The sequence below is a fragment of the Scylla paramamosain genome, chromosome 11 (genome assembly GCF_035594125.1).
Source record: "Scylla paramamosain isolate STU-SP2022 chromosome 11, ASM3559412v1, whole genome shotgun sequence".
NCBI classification, from domain to species: domain Eukaryota; kingdom Metazoa; phylum Arthropoda; class Malacostraca; order Decapoda; family Portunidae; genus Scylla; species Scylla paramamosain.
In genome coordinates, this window is record NC_087161.1 from 26,715,291 (window position 1) to 26,734,918 (window position 19,628).

General features: G+C 38.6%; 1 protein-coding gene across 6 annotated transcripts in view; it reads right to left on the reverse strand.

Moving 5' to 3' along the window:
• The window catches only part of LOC135105135 (nicotinate phosphoribosyltransferase-like), a 26,010-nt gene continuing 6,382 nt past the window's right edge, over nucleotides 1-19,628 (reverse strand). For 5 of the 6 annotated variants that reach the window (XM_064013172.1, XM_064013170.1, XM_064013171.1 and 2 more), the window contains exons 3-14: nucleotides 13,741-13,911; nucleotides 13,186-13,312; nucleotides 12,900-12,983; nucleotides 12,245-12,372; nucleotides 10,573-10,691; nucleotides 9,900-10,093; nucleotides 9,389-9,529; nucleotides 9,040-9,164; nucleotides 8,316-8,459; nucleotides 7,672-7,808; nucleotides 7,130-7,258; nucleotides 1-664 (exon numbers count right to left, since the gene is read on the reverse strand). In XM_064013172.1, the coding sequence (XP_063869242.1) occupies nucleotides 587-664; nucleotides 7,130-7,258; nucleotides 7,672-7,808; nucleotides 8,316-8,459; nucleotides 9,040-9,164; nucleotides 9,389-9,529; nucleotides 9,900-10,093; nucleotides 10,573-10,691; nucleotides 12,245-12,372; nucleotides 12,900-12,983; nucleotides 13,186-13,312; nucleotides 13,741-13,911 (1,577 nt within the window). In that variant the 3' untranslated portion in view covers nucleotides 1-586. Of the gene's footprint in view, nucleotides 665-7,129; nucleotides 7,259-7,671; nucleotides 7,809-8,315; nucleotides 8,460-9,039; nucleotides 9,165-9,388; nucleotides 9,530-9,899; nucleotides 10,094-10,572; nucleotides 10,692-12,244; nucleotides 12,373-12,899; nucleotides 12,984-13,185; nucleotides 13,313-13,740; nucleotides 13,912-15,835; nucleotides 15,939-19,628 lie in introns of those variants that run through there. The other variant, XM_064013174.1, reaches the window with a different exon arrangement.

Here is a 19,628-nt window from a genome sequence, read left to right on the forward strand (position 1 = left end):
TGTGTGTGTGTGTGTGTGTGTGTGTGTGTGTGTGTGTGTGTGTGTGTGTGTGTGTGTGTGTGTGTGTGTGTGTGTGTGTGTGTGTGCCATATGCAAGTTGCAGTATATACTGCAGTAAGTCAGATGTAATATCTTATCTCCACTATTCATCCTAAATGTTTTTTTTTTTTTTTTCTTCATTAATAATATATGATTCTCCAACCTCTCACATATTGCAAATCACATTCATAAGAGTAAGACCATACATGTTGTCCACATCACTGTCACCCTGCAAGTGTACACCATGCTTACTTCAGGCTCTCTGCCCTATCATCACCCTGAGGACTGCAACTTACTGTTCACATAATGCAACCAACTTAATAGAAATGCACATTTATATTTATAAGCAGTCTTAAATACTCACACATACATTTGTATATCCAACTTCAAAGTTGACAGATGTAATATTGCTCTGAGAACCACTGTGCAGTCCTCTATGATAATCCCTGACTTAAAGTGTCCTCTCATAGATGGTGATGGTCAGTGTATGGTGATGTCCTTGCTGTGGGAGCAGGTAACCTTGGGGTGACTGTGGGGCCCTTTAAGCTCAGAAGAGTTCTCCAATAGGTGCATTCTGGAGCCACAGGTCATGCAAGAAGTTGTAGAGGTTATCTGTGACCCCAACCTGCACCAGAGAGAGGCTTGTGAGTGGTCAGCCTGGAGGGAAGGGAGGAGGCACAGGACATGCACACAGACAAGTAAGAATCTTTTTTAACATCATAATCAATACTTATGTAGATAAAAATCTTTCAAAACCTTTAATACTCAGATTAACCTGGTTTAAGACTTGTAAAATATAAATATATTTAAAAATACTGATAATCTTTTCCTTACATTATATTCATATATTATATATTATTGTAAATATGCATGCATAATTAAATGTGTGGAAATAAATATTTAGATATGGCTATTTAAACTTTCAATGATTCTGACCATTTCAAGAAAGATATATGAAAAGAAAACACCTATCTGCATGTCTTTATTCTTCTGTGATCCCTTGCTCTGAGACCTCCCCTCAGGAAGTGGTCACAACAGAAAACTCTCTCTCTCTCTCTCTCTCTCTCTCTCTCTCTCTCTCTCTCTCTCTCTCTCTCTCTCTCTCTCTCTCTCTCTCTCTCTCTCTCTCTCTCTACTAACAATTTCCTTGTTTGTTCATGCCCTCTCCTCTCCTCTGGCATATCTTTCACACATGTAATCATTTACCTCATCTTTCCATATTCCAAGTGACCTTCCTCTCCTTCAATTTCATTCACACAGACTTTCTTTACAAATACTTTAGTCTTCATCTTCTTAGTGTGAACAAATCAGTCCCAGACACCTGATTTAATATGCATTATCTTGTATAAATTTTGAATCTACACAACTACAATATTCAGTTGATCTAAGAGTTGTGATACAAACTCCTCAACACAGCCTGAACTACACTGCTCCTGTAGTTATACCTGGCAATAGATTAATGGTTCTACACAACACCAGCAGTTCTGTATTGTGGCTGCCTTCATTACACCCATATATTCCCTTATGTTGTTACAATTACTCAACTTCATTAAACAACATGTAATTCAATCCTAAACTTGAATATAATACTACACAATATGGCTAGTTAGAAAGATACAAGAGACTTAAGATGTGTCTTATTCTTCAAGGTTCACTTAGGTTCAAATCTCCATTAATTCTGGCTGCATTAAAAACTGAGTGTAGATTATGAGGTTTTGATCATGAGCTCTAAAATTAAATTATAGTGCATTCATAAAGTGTACTGTATGTCACTGCCGTGTTAGAACATCAATAGCAATGGAAATCCATGGTCAGTTATGCATTAGTGATGTTTATATACTAGTTGCTATCACATTTTCTTTTAAAAAGCATGTGAAAGTTTTCATAAAGCATGTGTACTATCTGGGGAATAGTTTCAATGCAAAGTGTAGTAGTACACTGGAGACTGTCCTTCACCACTATCCCAGGTCAGTTTGGGAAAGTAACTTTTCACTGTCATAGACCCTCATGCAACTATGTGTGTGCATATATTAGTGCATGTACTGTGGAGTATTCATTTTCATTGTTGTATGGTTCATTAGTAAGAAATATAGGAACAAGGAAAAAAATTAAAGATCATATGATATTAAAAACAAATTTCTAAAAAAAACTAAGTAAATGAAAACACACCTGGAATTACAAGTCAACAACAACTGGTTTTATAAAAAATGGTAAATCAGCTGTAAATTCTACCCCAAATCTGACACCAAGACAAAAGTGGCAGAAAACCTTGCAGAGCAAGTTGACAGATATTCAGATTCACATTAATCACATCACCCTGAGACTCAAAAGATTTTGAATGCTTCACAGTCTTTACTTTGGCTTGATTGCATCCTTTTCTCTCTAATATGTCCATTTTCATGTGATGAATGAATCTCATCAATATTGTCAAATCATGAAAAAAAATCTCAGGAGACCTCTAAGAGTGGTCCCCAGTGCTCCTCTAAGGTGTCCCAGGGGAGGCAGACAGTCAGACTGTCCCACACATCCTGCTGCCACACCCCACAAGCCCCAGAAGCAGCTACAGCCTGACTAGAGCGTGTGTGTGGGCATGCTAGGCTGAGCTACGGCTAAAGATGGGCTAGATAGACTGTCTCCTCCTTACCAACACTTTCTTAAAATATCTCTTTGATGGCTTTGCCTGCTGCACTGTCTGTGTGTGGGAAACATGGTGTGAGCCCCATCTCTTCCTTCCCAACTCATGAATTCAGACTTAATAAATAGCAGACACAAACAACAAACCAACACAACATTCTCATGAGCTTATTATTTTTTTTTTTTTCTTAAAAGATTAATCAGATAAACTACACATTTAAACAACTGCCTTTTCCATGGCTAAAATCAATGATGATGCTGCACTACATTAGTTCACTATACACTCCTTAACCTAGAAGTGGTCACCTAAAATATTACTCCACTTAATAAGGACAACCTATTTTTAGACTTTTTTGTCAACTGAATTCCCATTGAAAATTTAAGCTGCACTTTTTTCAAGCCCTATGCAGAAACTTGTTGCAGGCTGCAGATGACAACCAGGTATTGCAATTATGTTTTAATATTGTTACACTTAACTATTTTTGGCAACAATACAATTACACCCTTTCAATCACTGCATATGATGGAAACATCATAAAACATATTTGCTTACTGTAATTATGCAATTACAGGACAATCAGCTCTCAACTGACAGGACTCAGATTTGAATCCTTGGCTAAATGGAGACAATTTAAGCTTTCTCTCCCTTTGCACTGTAGGCCCCTGCCAAACTCCCTTGGCCAGTGTGGCATGGTATCAGTCCTAACCACTTTAATCATTGGGAGGTCTGTGCTGGAATCATACAGCTGAAGATGTCTTAAAATATGATGTATTTCCTTTGGATTAATGAAAATGTTTTAATTTCTGGACACACATGCCCCTGCCAATGTGAAACTAACAATATACAAGAACAAAAGAGAGGAACACATACTTGAAGAAGCTGTGAAAAAAATTTTATAAGATATACAAGGAGACAAGGAAGATGACAGTGATGGGAGATAGCAATACTGAAATATAATGGAAATAATGAAGAAGTGTTGGAAAAATAGATACCAAATGAGAGGGATTTAAACAGTGACGTTATAACTGACACATCAGTTCATGTGAATTGTTGTTGGCAAAAAACTGGTGTAAGTGTGACATGATATATATATATATATATATATATATATATATATATATATATATATATATATATATATATATATATATATATATATATATATATATATATATATATATATATATTGTCATCCCTTGCCATTCAGTGAGGCTCAGTAACAAAGACATCCCTGGACACCCTATTTCCTCAAATAAGGAAAACCCTAAGTGTGTGCTTACATCCACTTCAACCAGTTTATTTTATATTTACACACTAAAAAGCAACAAAATAACAATCAAGGCTGGCTGGCAACCTCACACAGCTCACTCCAGCTTCCCCCTCCAGCCAACAAATCACCTTCACTGCCAACAACACCATGAGCACCATGAGCATCAACACTCATAAGTATCCAGATCCTAATCACACCACTACAAAAGTACATGGGAGGTATTAATGTGGAAACAAAATGTGAAAGATGTAGTTTTCACTGAAGGACAAAGGCCATGGTCATTCAAAATATGTTTTGCTGCACTTCTGCAATGTGAATGAATAATTATTGTGGTGACAGCAGTAGCAGCAGCTCTGAACCTTGAATTAATAAAGATATACATTATTTTATCACTATTTCCAAAAGCCAGACATTTCTCTATGGATGTTGCCTGTGTTCTATACTAAATGATGGCCACAAACTAACATTTCATTGAATCATAAATTAATTCTAATCAAGGTGAATCAAATGTCAATCAGCCCTAAATCAAGCACTGATGCATCACAAATGGCACAATGGATGGCTTTTCAATGGTGTGGTATTGTACTGTCACCAGAAAAGCAACTCACTCAGGCCCAAAAAAAAGGATGTTTTCAATCATCATTTACTTGCTTAAAGAGTCGATTGTACTCATTTACTTTTATGAAAAAAAAATTTTCATTTTATAATGATGAGTATATATATATATATATATATATATATATATATATATATATATATATATATATATATATATATATATATATATATATATATATATATATATATACACATAGATGTTTCGTTGTGTAAGCAAATGCATGTTGCATCAGGCAGCGATACCAGTCATCACTGCCACTGTGCCAATGTAAGCAAAGGAATAGTGAGGGTTTGTAGCATCTGATGATGTCATTCCTATTGCACCACTTAGTCTTATCAAATGTAAAGAATTACCTGGGTTTAATGATTATGAATTGCTGCAATATAAGAGGAGTGAGCAGCTTTAGGAAGGCTACCAGTGATGTGGGAGAAAACAGCAATGGTGGTGGTGGTGGTGGTGGTGGTAGGGGTGGTGCAGATACACTCACCTGCAATATATGTTTAGTTCTGTGTGGAGCACAGGCACTTACAGCATTATCAAATTGACTTCACTGCAAGCACATAAGACACTAGTATGGTTATTATGAAAGTGGAAATTGTGCAGGGTGGCAAGCTGCAAGTGTTTTCACAGGCTTAAGGAAACCCACTGACACCCAAATCTTTAACTTATTAATATCCACAGTCCATCCTGTAGGCATTTGAAACTGTGTTACCACAGGCGTCAAGGGATGACTGTATGAATATAACTCACAACCATATGAAATATCCTGCCAGCTGGCAGGAGTCTGTTGAGCATCATTTGGTATTTGGGAGCCTCTGTATGTGCTGCAGGAAGCAATGAATAGCAGGAGTAAACAGGGTGACAGCAAGGTAAGGCAATACTGCACCATAATCACTCACACAATTTTTTGGAATTATCATATATATAGATTATTTTTCACAGATCTATTTAAATTTAGAAATTTCTCCAAAAATGTATGTTGTTTGCATATCATGTTTTTTGGTAAATAAGATGAACTGTCCACCTAATGCTATCACCATGATGAATGCATGGGTGTTGTATTAATGAATGGCTCACCCTGTATAGCTACCTGAATTCACTAAAATGCCTCTCTGTAACAACCATCAGATATGGCAGGTATTCAGATACAGAGATCTGGCTTTCAATTAAAACAATTAATTACATCAAAAGTTTGCTACCTATACATATGTACCCCATACTGGATGGGAAATTACTGTACTGTCTACCATCCCCTTTGTCCACACAGAAGCTTTGCTCTGCTGAACTTGTCTGGTCCACACTGCTTCAGTGTTTGGTGCCTCACCTACAAGCTCTCATCATCTTGCATGTTTTGCAGATTGGTGATGTCAAGGTGAAACAACGGTTGTGCACTTCAGAATAATGTCTAACATGTTGAAACAAAAACCCCTGAATAATTGCTTCTCCAAATGAATGAACACCCCAAACACATCCCTGCTTTTAATTAACAAACATCTAATCTGCCTCTCCCCTCCCTCTTCTACAACCAGACTGATGTGATGGACTGAAACTGGTGACAATAACTTTCCTGAATTAAGTATTATCCAATACTGAAAAAAAAAGTTTCATCAACAACTGAATGACCAATCTACTGATCAACAAACATAATGCAAGGCCCACCTTATAGATAATGATGATGATGATGATGATGATGATGATGATGATGATGATGATGATGATGATGATGGTGGTGGTGGTGGTGGTGACAGTGGGAGTGATGGTCAGGATGATGGTGGTGAAAATGATGATAATACTGATAATGATGATGATGATGATGATGATGATAATGATGATAATGATGATGATGATGATGATGATGGTGATGATGATAATGATGATGGTGATGATGACAATGATGACTAAAATTTTAAATAATGAACAAGCCTGCTAACCTATCCTGTTTCTAGAGGGTAAGTGATGTCATTCATTATTTGCAGGAAGACTTAACCACCTCTGGTCTCATCACCAATTTTATACACATATTACCTATTCATGTACTGTGTAGGGTACTATTTTTAATCATTCATTTAGAGAAAAAATCCACAAAATACAATGGGGATGTGGTATGTGGGAAGGACAAACATTGAATTTCCCCACACCATCTTAAAATATTTTGCATTATGGGAATTCACAACCTTTCAATCTGTGAATAATTAAATCCTTAAACAAAATAATCTCCAGTATCAAAGAGGAGAAGATTCTAAAGAACAGAATATTTAAAGTCACATGTGAAAATTAATTAAAAAAATCCGACCAAAAGTGAAAAATAAGAGAGAGAGAGAGAGAGAGAGAGAGAGAGAGAGAGAGAGAGAGAGAGAGAGAGAGAGAGAGAGAGAGAGAGAGAGAGAGAGAGATGCAAATGCTATATGGTGTATACAGGGACAATGAATATGGACAAGATACTGGTGACAAGAGCCTGGAAAAGGGGATGCATGTGGGGGATGCATGGTGCTGAGAAGGGAGAGGGATGAGAGAAGTGAAGAAGAGTGCATGCAACATTATATACAAAACAGAATGCAAATGTGACCTTGTATGGTGTGGGATTCAGGTTCCTGCGGTGGTCTTGTCTCAAAGTCTCCAGTGAGAGTGTGACCTGCTCCCTTATCTCCTCCAGATCAGGGAGAGGCTGCTGCAGTTCCCCTTTCTGCCAATACATCTGAAGAGAAGAATATAACATAAGAAAATAAGGGAAGCTGCAAGAAGCCATCAAATCTACACATGGCGGTCCCTGCAGACGTAGAAAATCTGACCACCAGTAAACTAGTGGAATATAAAGATACATTTTTTCAGGTGCTATACAGCTCTCCCCAATACAGTCTAGATATTCAAGATATTACTCATGTATAAAGATACCTTATTCTCCAATATAAAATGTTATGCATATATATATATATATATATATATATATATATATATATATATATATATATATATATATATATATATATATATATATATATATATATATATATATATATATATATATATGCATACCTTAACTTTCTTTTCCATGTGATATCAGACTGCATGCAAGAAATCAATGAGGAGAAAAGGCTAAAGGAGATTCACCTTGTGCAGGGGTTCCACTTTGGCTGGGCTCACATAGGCTCTCTTGCCCTCCTGGAATGGATGGCGGCACAGGACTCTCTTCCCAGACTGGGGAGCTTCCTCCGAGGTTCGATGCATCAAGTCAATGAGAGCATGACCTGCAGCACACAAAGAAACACACACATCTGTCACCATCCTTGATATGTAGCATATTCTCCTATGCAAATATATGTTGTCATCCAAGTGATATGTAGGAAGAAATAGGACTTCGAAAAAAATTCCTCCTCTCTCTCTCTCTCTCTCTCTCTCTCTCTCTCTCTCTCTCTCTCTCTCTCTCTCTCTCTCTCTCTCTCTCTCTCTCTCTCTCTCTCTCTCTCTCTCTCTCTCTCTCTCTCTCTCACTGGAAGAAGTGGACAAGTTTCTCCACCTTAAAATGGAAGATACCCATTAGCCACCCTTTCTTTCATGGGATACAGCATGACTACTATCTCTTCACTAATTTAATGGGGCACAACAGTTACTCCCTAACATTTTGTGCTGCAGGATGCTGTAAAACATACCTTTAGACATACAGACATACCTAGGTCCTATGACTATCTGCCAAGACTGATAACCAAGTGACAGAAATAGAGAGAGATGGTGGAGAAAGGGAAAGGTTGCCTCACCATCTTCTCCATAGAGGCGGTAGACACTCTTCTTCCCAGGGCATGTGATCTTCTCCATATCCTGCGAGAGCTTGATCTTGGCTTCTCCATTGATCTCCACCAGCTTGAATACACACCCGAGAGCCGGCTGCCGCTGACATGTCACTGGAACACAATGCCAAAAGAAGTGACAAAAATTAAAGTAAAGACAAGATATATGAGAGTAAGTGATAAAGGAATGCTATATATGTATGTATTAATATGTTAAATGACAATATTTAACTTTATACAACAAATCAATACATGATCACTAATTTATTTTCTCAGTCTATTCCATCCTCAATGACCAAACCCAACAACCTGTCTAATAATTGTCTCTAGGTGTTCACTTTCTTTTATGCTCCATTAAATGTTTCTCAATTAAGAACACAGCTGTTCATCTCCTTGATGGGTAAGTGTCTTCACAATTATGTACTTCCAACATTCCCAGTAAGAAGCAACATAACTTGTGCTTTCTTACCTGTTATAAAACTTTCACATATATTAAATAATTTTTGCAGGCACATGGTAATTTAAAATATGTAGAGAGAGAGAGAGAGAGAGAGAGAGAGAGAGAGAGAGAGAGAGAGAGAGAGAGAGAGAGAGAGAGAGAGAGAGAGAGAGAGAGAGTCTATCTATTCACCTATCCATCCCATATATCAATAAACTGCCTAACCATTCAAGCACCAGCAGCCTCTACACTCACCCAGGTGTGTGCCGATGCCGAAGCAGTCAATCTTGTGTCCCTGCTCATTGAGGCTGATGATGGTGTCTTCATTGATGTCATTGCTCGCGATAATCTGTAGACTTGCAAACCAATCCAGCTCATACCTGAAGCAGAAGATAGAAAGTTCAAGACAAGCAGAGTCCCATGGAAGGCTTGGGGGTCTGTGCAATCATAGATGGTAAATAACTTTAAATTACACATCATTATCACCCTGCTTCCTTACCAAACACTTAAGCACCTATAAAAAAAAAGGGTCCAGTTTCAAAAAGGCTAGCCATCAATATAAAAACTAAAGTCCTGTACTGTGTTATATATTGGCTCAACTCACTCCTCAGCCACAGTGGTGAAGGATGCCCTGGCGATGCAGCTGAGGTAAGCCAGATCCCCCGAGTCAATTCGTAACCCCAGTGCTCTGTAGCCAAGGTCATGCAGTCCCAGAGCCACCGCACAGAAGTTGAGGATGCCGCTCCTGTGAAAAGAGAGAGAAGAGTGGAAATGAGATAGAGAGAGAGAGAGAGAGAGAGAGAGAGAGAGAGAGAGAGAGAGAGAGAGAGAGAGAGAGAGAGAGAGAGAGAGAGAGAGAGAGAGAGAGAGAGAGAGAGAGAGAGAGAGAGAGAGAGAGAGAGAGAACTATCACTCTTCCAAATTATTATTCAAATATTTACAAAAATGTACACACACACGTACACACAAAATACATCACAAGCATACACGTAAATGGTAAATAAACAAAAAATAAACAAACCAAAATAAAAAATAACCCCCACCACTAAACTCAAAAGCAGTAACCCCCCAAAAAATAACACATGAATAAATAACACCCAACACTCCCAACTCACTTCAACACATCATAAGTATCCACAAGAGCGATGAATCCACAGGGGAAGGCAATGGCAAAGGAGATGAAGGCCGCCAGCTCCCCATCCGAGGCCTCAGACTGGATGATGTTCAGGGTGTCTGCCAGTCGGGATCTCCACCTCAGGGATGCCTCTTTTAGACTCAGTTCCTCTCCTGTCTCCTTGTGCTTTAGTGTCTGCACAGTGGGGTATGGAATGAGGGAGAAGGTGGGTGAAAAAAAGATAATGACATGAGGCAGAGAGAAGGTAATGAAAACAGAGAAACAGAAGATGGTAATGAAGCACAAGGAGACTGAGAGAGCTAACAGAAATGGGCTGAAATGATAGAGGAAAGAATTAAGAACTACAAGAGGAGGAAAGAGAAGGGAAGCAAAGAACAATGGAACAGGAATGAGGGAGCAGAAAGATGCAGGAAGGACAAAGTGATGAATGTAAGGAAAGAACAACAAGCAAGTAGGATGAAAGTAAGAATTAATGAGATAAGCAATCATGACCAATCACTGCTATGACCACTCAGGAAGGAAAGAGGTAGAATTATACATGAAAAAAAAAAAAAGAAAAAGCAGAAAGATGGGGTGAGACCAAAATCCTTGTTAGTTACAAATAAGGAGGATGTACTAAGACAGGAAGGCAAAGTAAAGTGATTACAACTCACGTCTATGTGCAGGTCATCAAGTGAGGAAAAAGACGAGATGTAGGAGTGGGCGTGTGTTCCCTTCACCGGGATGTTGTACAGCTTGCCCGCCAGCACGTTGCTTGTCCCGTCAAACCCTCCTGCCACCACCCAATGAGAACATCCATATCAGGAGCCTGACACAACACATCTCAGAGAAAGCTTTAGTGCTCAAAGGGCTCAATGGCACAAGGGCATATAGAGAATAAGGAAACAATCTAATATTCTAACAATCACATAACTCAAACAAAACCACTTTAATTAATGTATTGGTAATGTGCATGTTCCAAAGAATTCAAAAAGTCAGTCAACACAGTGTGAAACAGTGCAGTGATACAGGAATAAAAGAGAACCAATGCAAATATGGGTTTTGAGGAAGAAGGATGGGGAGAAAAGAGATTAAAAGAGAGAGGGTAAACATATGCAAGGGAGATAGGAGGCCAAACCATGGCAGAGGGAAGAAGGAAGAGCAAGGCATAGAGGAGTGTAGGTCTGTAATAAGAGCATCACATCTTTTTACTAATATAAGTATACAAAAGATGCTTAACAATAAACTTGTGTCACTCCTGTTATAGTGAAAAGTTGTCAGTTACAAAGAGTTCACACTTCATCTAAAATTAATTATATGCTTTGTTATATCTATTTATTTATTTATTTATTTATTTATTTATTTATATTTTATTTTTATTTATTTACTTTATTCTTTTATTTTATTTATTTTTTTGTTGTTGTAAATTACCTTTCCCATTTTTATTTGTATCCAGCCTACATACCATCTTTAGTGGTAAGTGCATACCATTCCTGGTCTGTTGTGATAGGGCTACACACACACACACACACACACACACACACACACACACACAAACACACACACACACACACACACACACACACACACACACACACACACACACAAATACTATACATGGGATGACACACACACACACACACACACACACACACACACACACACACACACACACACACACAGAGGACAGTAGGATAGCTAGCCTTTAGCTCTTGCTGGGTTGCAAGGTCCAAACTGCCTCTTCCTTGTGAGAATTCAAAACCTGGATCCCTCAGTTGTGGACTGAGCAGACTAATTGCTATATCACCAAGATGCCTGGTTTCTTGCCAGAATGCTGGCTCCTGTAACCAAGATCATGCATGTACTTGCTAAGTATCCTTTCATATATTTGCTTAAAAGATCTGGAATTTCTCTCATTATACTAAATGAAGTATACAAGTCTTAAGCTTCCTTTTCAAAATGCTTTTGGCTTAAAAAGAGATCTTTCTTGACCATCCTGTAAATTTGTATTGTGGAGCCAGCACCCTTAATACATGACTAGCCACTATCAAATACAGTAATGACTTACACAAGCTATTTCTTGATCTGATGGTCTTCAGCCTCCAGAAGAGACATTCTAAACATTTCAAATTACAGTCACTGGGAAGTAAGTAGAAGAGATGTATTTGGAGTTAACTAAAGTGACTGAAGTATTTCCTATAACAAGTTATTCTGATTTCCCTTTTTCCTAGTTTAGGTATGAACAGCTTGGAAGTTTAGTAAACAGAGACCCTGGAAGCTATCAGAGGTAGCAGCAAGGAAGTATGGGCAGGAATGATGAAGGTGATTAGCACAGGAACAACTCACCCAAATATGCATATTTGGAGGCAGACAGACCGCCATCAGGCCCCTGTGCTCTCCTGAGGCCAAATTCAAGCAACTTCATTTTGCGTCCTGCAGCCATGCGATAGCGGGCAGCATTGGTTGCCACCAGGCTGGTTGAGGAGAGGGAGGCAAGAAAAGAAGGAAGCATCTATGAAAACCATTATGATCACCTCATGTCATCAGCATCTTATTTTTCAAACAAAGGAGAAAAGGGCTAACTGTAACAAGTACCAAAGATGAGTGAGCCCAAGAGAGTTGTATGCTTTGATGCAAAAGAGTTGAGAGATACACTGTAAGAAAAAAATTATTGTTAAAGTGGATGTATTTATACCTGAGTGAAATGCATCTGTGGTTGTAGTGTGCTTTGATGTAGAAATGGAGACAACGTGGTAGTATGAATGTGAAGCTGTGCAGACAGGGTTGGATGAGAGCTAAAAGACAAAAAATAAGGAAAGTCAGCTGATATCTGATGCTGCAGGTGAGAAACATGAGGAAGGAGGATGAAGAAAAGTTCACCACTGCAAATATTAACCTGGATAAATTTAGATAAGAAGGCAAAACAACATGAACCTAACTTAAATCCTACACACTATAACCAGCTAAATACAGCAATGACTAAGTAAACCCAGACACACACCTAGCATAGTTGACCAAAGTAAGCAGGGTGGTCTCAAGCAGCTGGATCACAATGAGGGGTCCTTCCAGCACCAGCAATGGTACCCTGCAGAGAAAACCTCTCCCATCATCAATATTATCATCATTATTATTGTCAGAGTGCCATCAACAGGCAAAATACTCACATACACACACTAAGGAAATGAGCAAAACAAGATAAGATACAAAAAATCAAAAGCAAAGATTACAAATATGTAAGGGTTCTGAGTAAAAAATTGATGTGGATGAAGGACAGCACCTGCACTCACCTGGGGAACACCACCTTGCCTTCATCCACAGCATACACTGTCACCTCTTCAGTAGTCAGATTTGCCAAGAACTCAAAGTATTCCGGCTCCACTGTGGGTGGCATGTTCTCACGAAGGTATTCAATATCTGCCACAGGGAGACACAAAGACATTAAAGAACTGTGAGAGGGATGAAACAATGTTCTGTGTCTGCTAATTTGAGTGTGTGGTTGTTGATGTGAATGTTGGGTGGTGAACATTAACAATTTTATGATTAGCTATATAGAGAAAGATATAGACACCGAACTTTTCTCAGATATAGCATACCTTGAGAGAAAAAAAAAAAAAAAAAAAAAAAAAACCAGCTCATTTCACTGTAATATATCTAGAAATCCAACCAACCATCACCAAGAACCAACAAAATAAGATAAATTCAAATCCTGGAGGGTCATAAACCTACACTGACCCACGATTCTTTCACCACGCCATACTCTCACCATTACTGCAGCATCCAGCATCTCCCTGATCCTACACTCCCTCCCACCCACTCCTCAGCACTGTTCTTGCTCCTCTCACCAGACTCAGAGTAGCGGAAGTTCTGCAGGAAGGTCAGACACTCCTGCAGACCAGCAAAGATGGTGAACTCTCCTTGGAAGGGATTCTTGCGAAAAAACAAATCAAACACTGCAACGTCATCATGCTTCCCAGACTTCCAGTAGGCATAGGCCATGTTGATCTGATACAAGTCTGGAAGGGAGAAAGAAAGGGAGGTGAGTACAGGGAATATTAGAAACTTGAGTGAGTACAGGGAACCGAGTGAGTACAAGGAATATTAGAAACTGCGCTATGGAAATGAGATAGAGATGGGAATGGGATGGAATGATAAATGGAATGCAAGTAACTCCTATGCTACTGAAAGGGAAAGCGAGTGTAGAAGAAAACTTGAAGTAAAGGAAAATGTGAAGGGATGAAGGCATTAAATTAACAGGTCCTTTGACACAGTACTGATCTTAGCTTATCTCAAGACTCTCCTTTAACTGTTCCTATAGTAAAAGACCACAACTCCTTTTGTACCAACAGTGTAACATTATGCACAGTGAAGCCACCATTGTAAGGCCATTAGTAAATGTTTTTAAATTTTTGGTAGGAAAAGTTCAATATTACATGTGAAACGGTATCCCAAATGAGGTATAGACCATGGGATAAAATTAATACAACTTAAATGCAAGGGAACACAAGAAGGCAAGAAAATGTGAGAACTGGTGGCGAGGTGAAATTTGAGAAGTACATTGTGAATAAATGGAGATTGTTGGAGGTTGTTGTACACATAATGATTTACTCCCAAGGTGCCATGCCATAAGTCACTCGCCTGTAGGAGCGGTCACACTAGGGTTTTAGTAACAGCGTGTCTAAACGGGGATTTCAGCCGCAGTATTGCCGAAACTGCCCTAGTAGTGCACAGCTACATAATTTCGCACTAAAATCAATATTAAGCAGCAGTTTGTACATTTACATACCTCTGGCCATGTGTGCTACCAATCCCGCCAAATTTCCCTCATTCTCCCCTAAAAAAAAAAAAAAAAAAAAAAAAAAAAAGTGTAGGAAAGGACGCTTTGAAGTGACAACTTTTTGCAGCCATTCAGTGCTGACGCAGTGCCTCGCATGGAAAGAAGCGTACAACGACAGGAGTTAACCATTCAGTCGCAAGATGACAAAAGTGGCTGTTACACAAAAGCCATTTGGCCTTTCATTAGTGGATCCATGAAACTGCCCTCTGAGAGTAGGGTCTGGTCACTGGTCAGCCTCTTCCAGTGGCTGTCACGTGGTCGTGTGCCATCTGGTGGGTTCAAACGTTCGTGAGAACGTGAACATTTTCAACACAAATAGAGCCAAGACCATTTTAACAGATTCATAACGATCAATAAATCCACTCGCTCTTTGCAAGAAAAGTGACAGCACTAGGCACAAGCTACAATTGATATGGAAAAAAAAAAGTTTAAACGTTAATATAAGAATAAATGAATAATCTAATATTGCACCCTTTCTACCCATGCTCAAGATGATACGGACATCAACGATAACCTCAACAATCTAAAGGAAAAAGGTAAAAAAAAAAATAAATAAAAAAAAATAAATAAATAAATAAAAAATAAATAAATAAATAAGTGGGCAACGCAGCTGTAAGCCTTATCTACCGAGCCAACACAGATGAATTATTCCATTAGTGTCACAGCGCCACTCCCGAGCGCGTAAAACTGGGGGAGGTCTTCGTTCCTGCCCAACATCCAAACCTCGTGTAGGAATAAGTTTTCACGCGACCTAATCCTACTGTTTTTCTTTTCCTAATAATGGACACACAAACAAAACAAAAATTAACAAGTTTGCAGTGCACTCATTGCCGTGCGTGACAAAAGGTTTATCATGCCTCGCAAGGTCAAAGCAAATTTTAATATGCTTTGCTAACATACCGATAAAACTTTAATTTTTACGTGTCGATTGGCAGTCAGATACGCTATAAAAAAAAGTATATAAGCAAATAAAAATAATAATGATAATGATGATGATGATGATAAGCAGTCAAATAAATGAATAAATACAAATAACAATACAGATGAATAAATAACATTGTCAATAATTATAAACAATTTAATCTTTTCAGGACCACACTTACCATACATGGCAGACAGCTATTTCTGTACTTACAACCACGTGCCCGCGCCTTCACTGAGTAGTGGGAGAGTCCACCGATAACAGTCACTGGGCTCTTTACTATACAAGATGTTTCACCCAGATAAAGAACACAAAACATGATAAGAAGAGACCCGCTCATTTTTTTTCTTCTCGTAAGCTAAATCAATGGACTTGGGAGAACTTAATATAAAGGATGGACGTAATTTTATGTACAGAGACGCTATAGGGATGTGAAAGGGATTATAACACCGTACGCTGCCTCTTAGGTAAATCTCTCCTGTAAAGTTCCCACCTGCAAAACATCACATTCCTTTCCTGGTAAATTACGTCATGTTTAATTACGGGAATTTAAAATGGGGGAGATAAGTATATATCTTTTATTATACTTTCTTCGTGGGATTTACTTAGGCGGATATACACAGGAGCAACAACGCAGCATGCAAGACATCACTTAATTCCCGTCGTGTTTAATTACGTAAGATTTGATTTAGTTTAAGTTTGTAAAGGAAGGGAAGTATTTACGGATGATTTTTCTTCTTCATGGGTTTTTTTTTACTTAACTTTACACAGAAGCAATAAGACAGCTAGTGAATGGTCGAAACTGTGGAAGGAATGGACGGGAGGAAAAGATGCTGGGGTGTGACAGGCAGTGAACGAGGGGCATTCAGGCGGCAGTGTGAAGGTATAGTGGTGACAGACAGAGCAGCAATGATGGTGATGAAAGACAGACAGACATACAAACAAAGATATGGATGGATAAACAGACAGACAGATGACTGACTGATAGATATAGGTAAATTGATAGACTGACACATGGAAGGCAGACAGATGGATAGGTAGATACAGACTGATAGATAAGTAAAGATAGAAACATACATTAATAGAGAGCTAGATAGATAGACATATAGATAGATAGATATAGAGATAAAAATAGATACACAGATGGAGTTAGTTTGATAGATGGTAGATAGATACACATAACAAGACAGATATATAGATAAACTGGTTAATTTATTTTTTCACCTCACCACCACAAGGTCATGCAATGGTGATAACAAATATAAACAGAGGGTGGGATGGGAGAAGAAGAACAATGTGCCTGACGGTGACAGAGGCAGGATGGGTTGTCTGGCCTCGTATTCTGAAACCCTTTGCTCTCTCACCGCGACTATTTTCAAAGGCCACAGAGATGATCAGCAGGTTCTTCATATAGTTTCTCCAGTTAATGATGTGAAGATTTTGTTAATGTTACTAGAACCGTAAAAACACCCTTAAAAACTGGTGTAACTTCATCTAGAGCCTTTTAAAAGTAGTGGAAGTATGGAACCAGAAGTGTTTGAGATGGTCCAAGGAAGGAGTGTGTGGCTGCGTGACTGTGGTGATGGCGGCGGTGACAGGGATGCAATTTCCCATGCTGGCGTTCGGATGCTGACCTATGTGACCCTCTCCTTCATCACCCCTGCCTGGCAGCTAATAATCAGAGAGCAGTCAGCCAAGATGTGCGTGTGGCGGCGATTTTTTCATCATATCTTAGTTTCTATTTCGTTCTCTGTCGTGTAAATAAGCTGTTAGCGTTGTTTACATGTTCACTAACTACTTATTTGTGAGAAAGAGTGGTATTACTTCCAAAATTTAAAGTATAATCTAGAAAATCACGGCATTTTTACGCTGAGCGCATAGTACACACACACACACACACATACACACACACACAGAGAGAGAGAGAGAGAGAGAGAGAGAGAGAGAGAGAGAGAGAGAGAGAGAGAGAGAGAATGTGTAAGGGACAAAAGAAAAGAAGGAGACATTTACTCGAGTCAGTCATTGGAGAGAGGGAAAAAATAATAATGAGCATGAGTAGCAATACGCAGTGTTAGCGGGACCAGCGCCTGACCTTGAGGGAGTGTACTAGAGATAGGTAGGATTGTTGTACGTTTACTAAGCTATATTTCCTCTCAGTACTCAACGCCGGTTGCTGAACAAACTTTTTTTTTTTTCACCGGCCGGAAACCTCGCAAACCTACAACAGCATATAATACATGACATCTTATTCTTTCATTTATCTTTTAATCTAAGGACAAAAAAAGGGGGGGAGAGGGCTTACTGAGGTGTCTGTCCGTAAAGCAAAAAGCAAAAAAAAAAAAAAAAAAAAAATATATATATATATATATATATATATATATATATATATATATATATATATATATATATATATATATATATATATATATATATATATATATATATATATATATATATATATATATATATATATATATATATATATATATATATATATATATATAACTGGACAAGTGTCTTGATCTGTGAAACAAAATTATGGAGAAAAGATTCATGCACTCACGATCGATCTTAAATATACTGAATAATCTGAAACACAAGTCAATCATTACGCAACAAAACAAAACTCCCAGAAGGCTATGCTCAAACCTGCTGAACGCCGACCGCCTTTCTTTCTTCTCTCTCTTCTTGCACTAATCCAAAGCTGATGCCCACAATGTAGCCCTCAGTATTTGCACCAATTACCAGATTAACTCGGTAATGCCTGACTCATTCAAAGATCACTCTAGCAAGCAACACAGTTTGGCACGGACATTCCTATAAGGGTTTTGAGATACAAACGGTAGACAGACGCTCTTCCGGGTTTGTTTGTTTGTTTGTTTTACTTTTACTGGCATTTGGTATATCTTTCTTCAGTCACTTGCCATTCTTAGACATTTCTTCTTGTTCCACAGCTACCTCCAAATATTAAACGGACTAGAGATTGCAAACTATATTCGTCTTTCATCTCCCTCTCTCTCATGTACGTGCTTGTAAAAATTTCATACATTTTTCTTAATGCTGTGAATTGTCGCTTATCGCAGTGAAAGGATTAAATACAAGTTCTGCCTTACGTAACTGCTGCAGTCTCCTAACTTGGCGGTCAGTATTCGGTCTTCAAGTAACAGTACCTCCCGCCGCCATGCGCTCGAATCCTGGTTAGCGATCCATGTCTCTTCTACGTACAAAGATATTTCTTGTTTTCATGTACTCTGCGACTGACGAAACCAACCTAAGCTATTTCCGAACGAAGACACAGGTCACTAACCCCCAGGAGAAATGATATTGCCTCTGCAGATTAAATATTACTGACTTTTTACTTCTTACTGCTCTTCAATCTGTTATCCACAACGCTTGTTTACATTCAGGTTGAAATAGAAGCTGCACAGTAATCAGGAACTGGTCACAGGGTCAGAGGCAATGAGGTGGAGGTGGTGGTTAGAATCATGGTAAGATAGTTAGGGACTCTTAAGCTTCATTGGTGGTGGTGGTGGTGGTGGTGGTGGTGGTGACAGACTGCAGGAACTATAAAGCTTGATGAAGGAAGTACGGTGATAAAATATGCAGTATAAACTTCAAAGTCATCCCAGAATATTATTGTCCTGCGTGGCGTGTCGCTAATACACCACTGATCACGCCTCCTTCAATAAACTGCGTGATGGAGAGAGAGAGAGAGAGAGAGAGAGAGAGAGAGAGAGAGAGAGAGAGAGAGAGAGAGAGAGAGATGGGGAGCGGGGGAAAAACATACCATGTCAAAAACTTGTATATTCAGGAATGAGTTGCAGTTTTGTGATGAGTCAAATAAAATAACAATAACATAGATCAAATAGAAACTTAAAAAAAAGTCAACAAATTTTGGTTAGATTTGCATTTTGTTTAATGAAAACAAATAAAACCAGAAAAATCATACAAAATTCAAATAATTGTGACCAGCA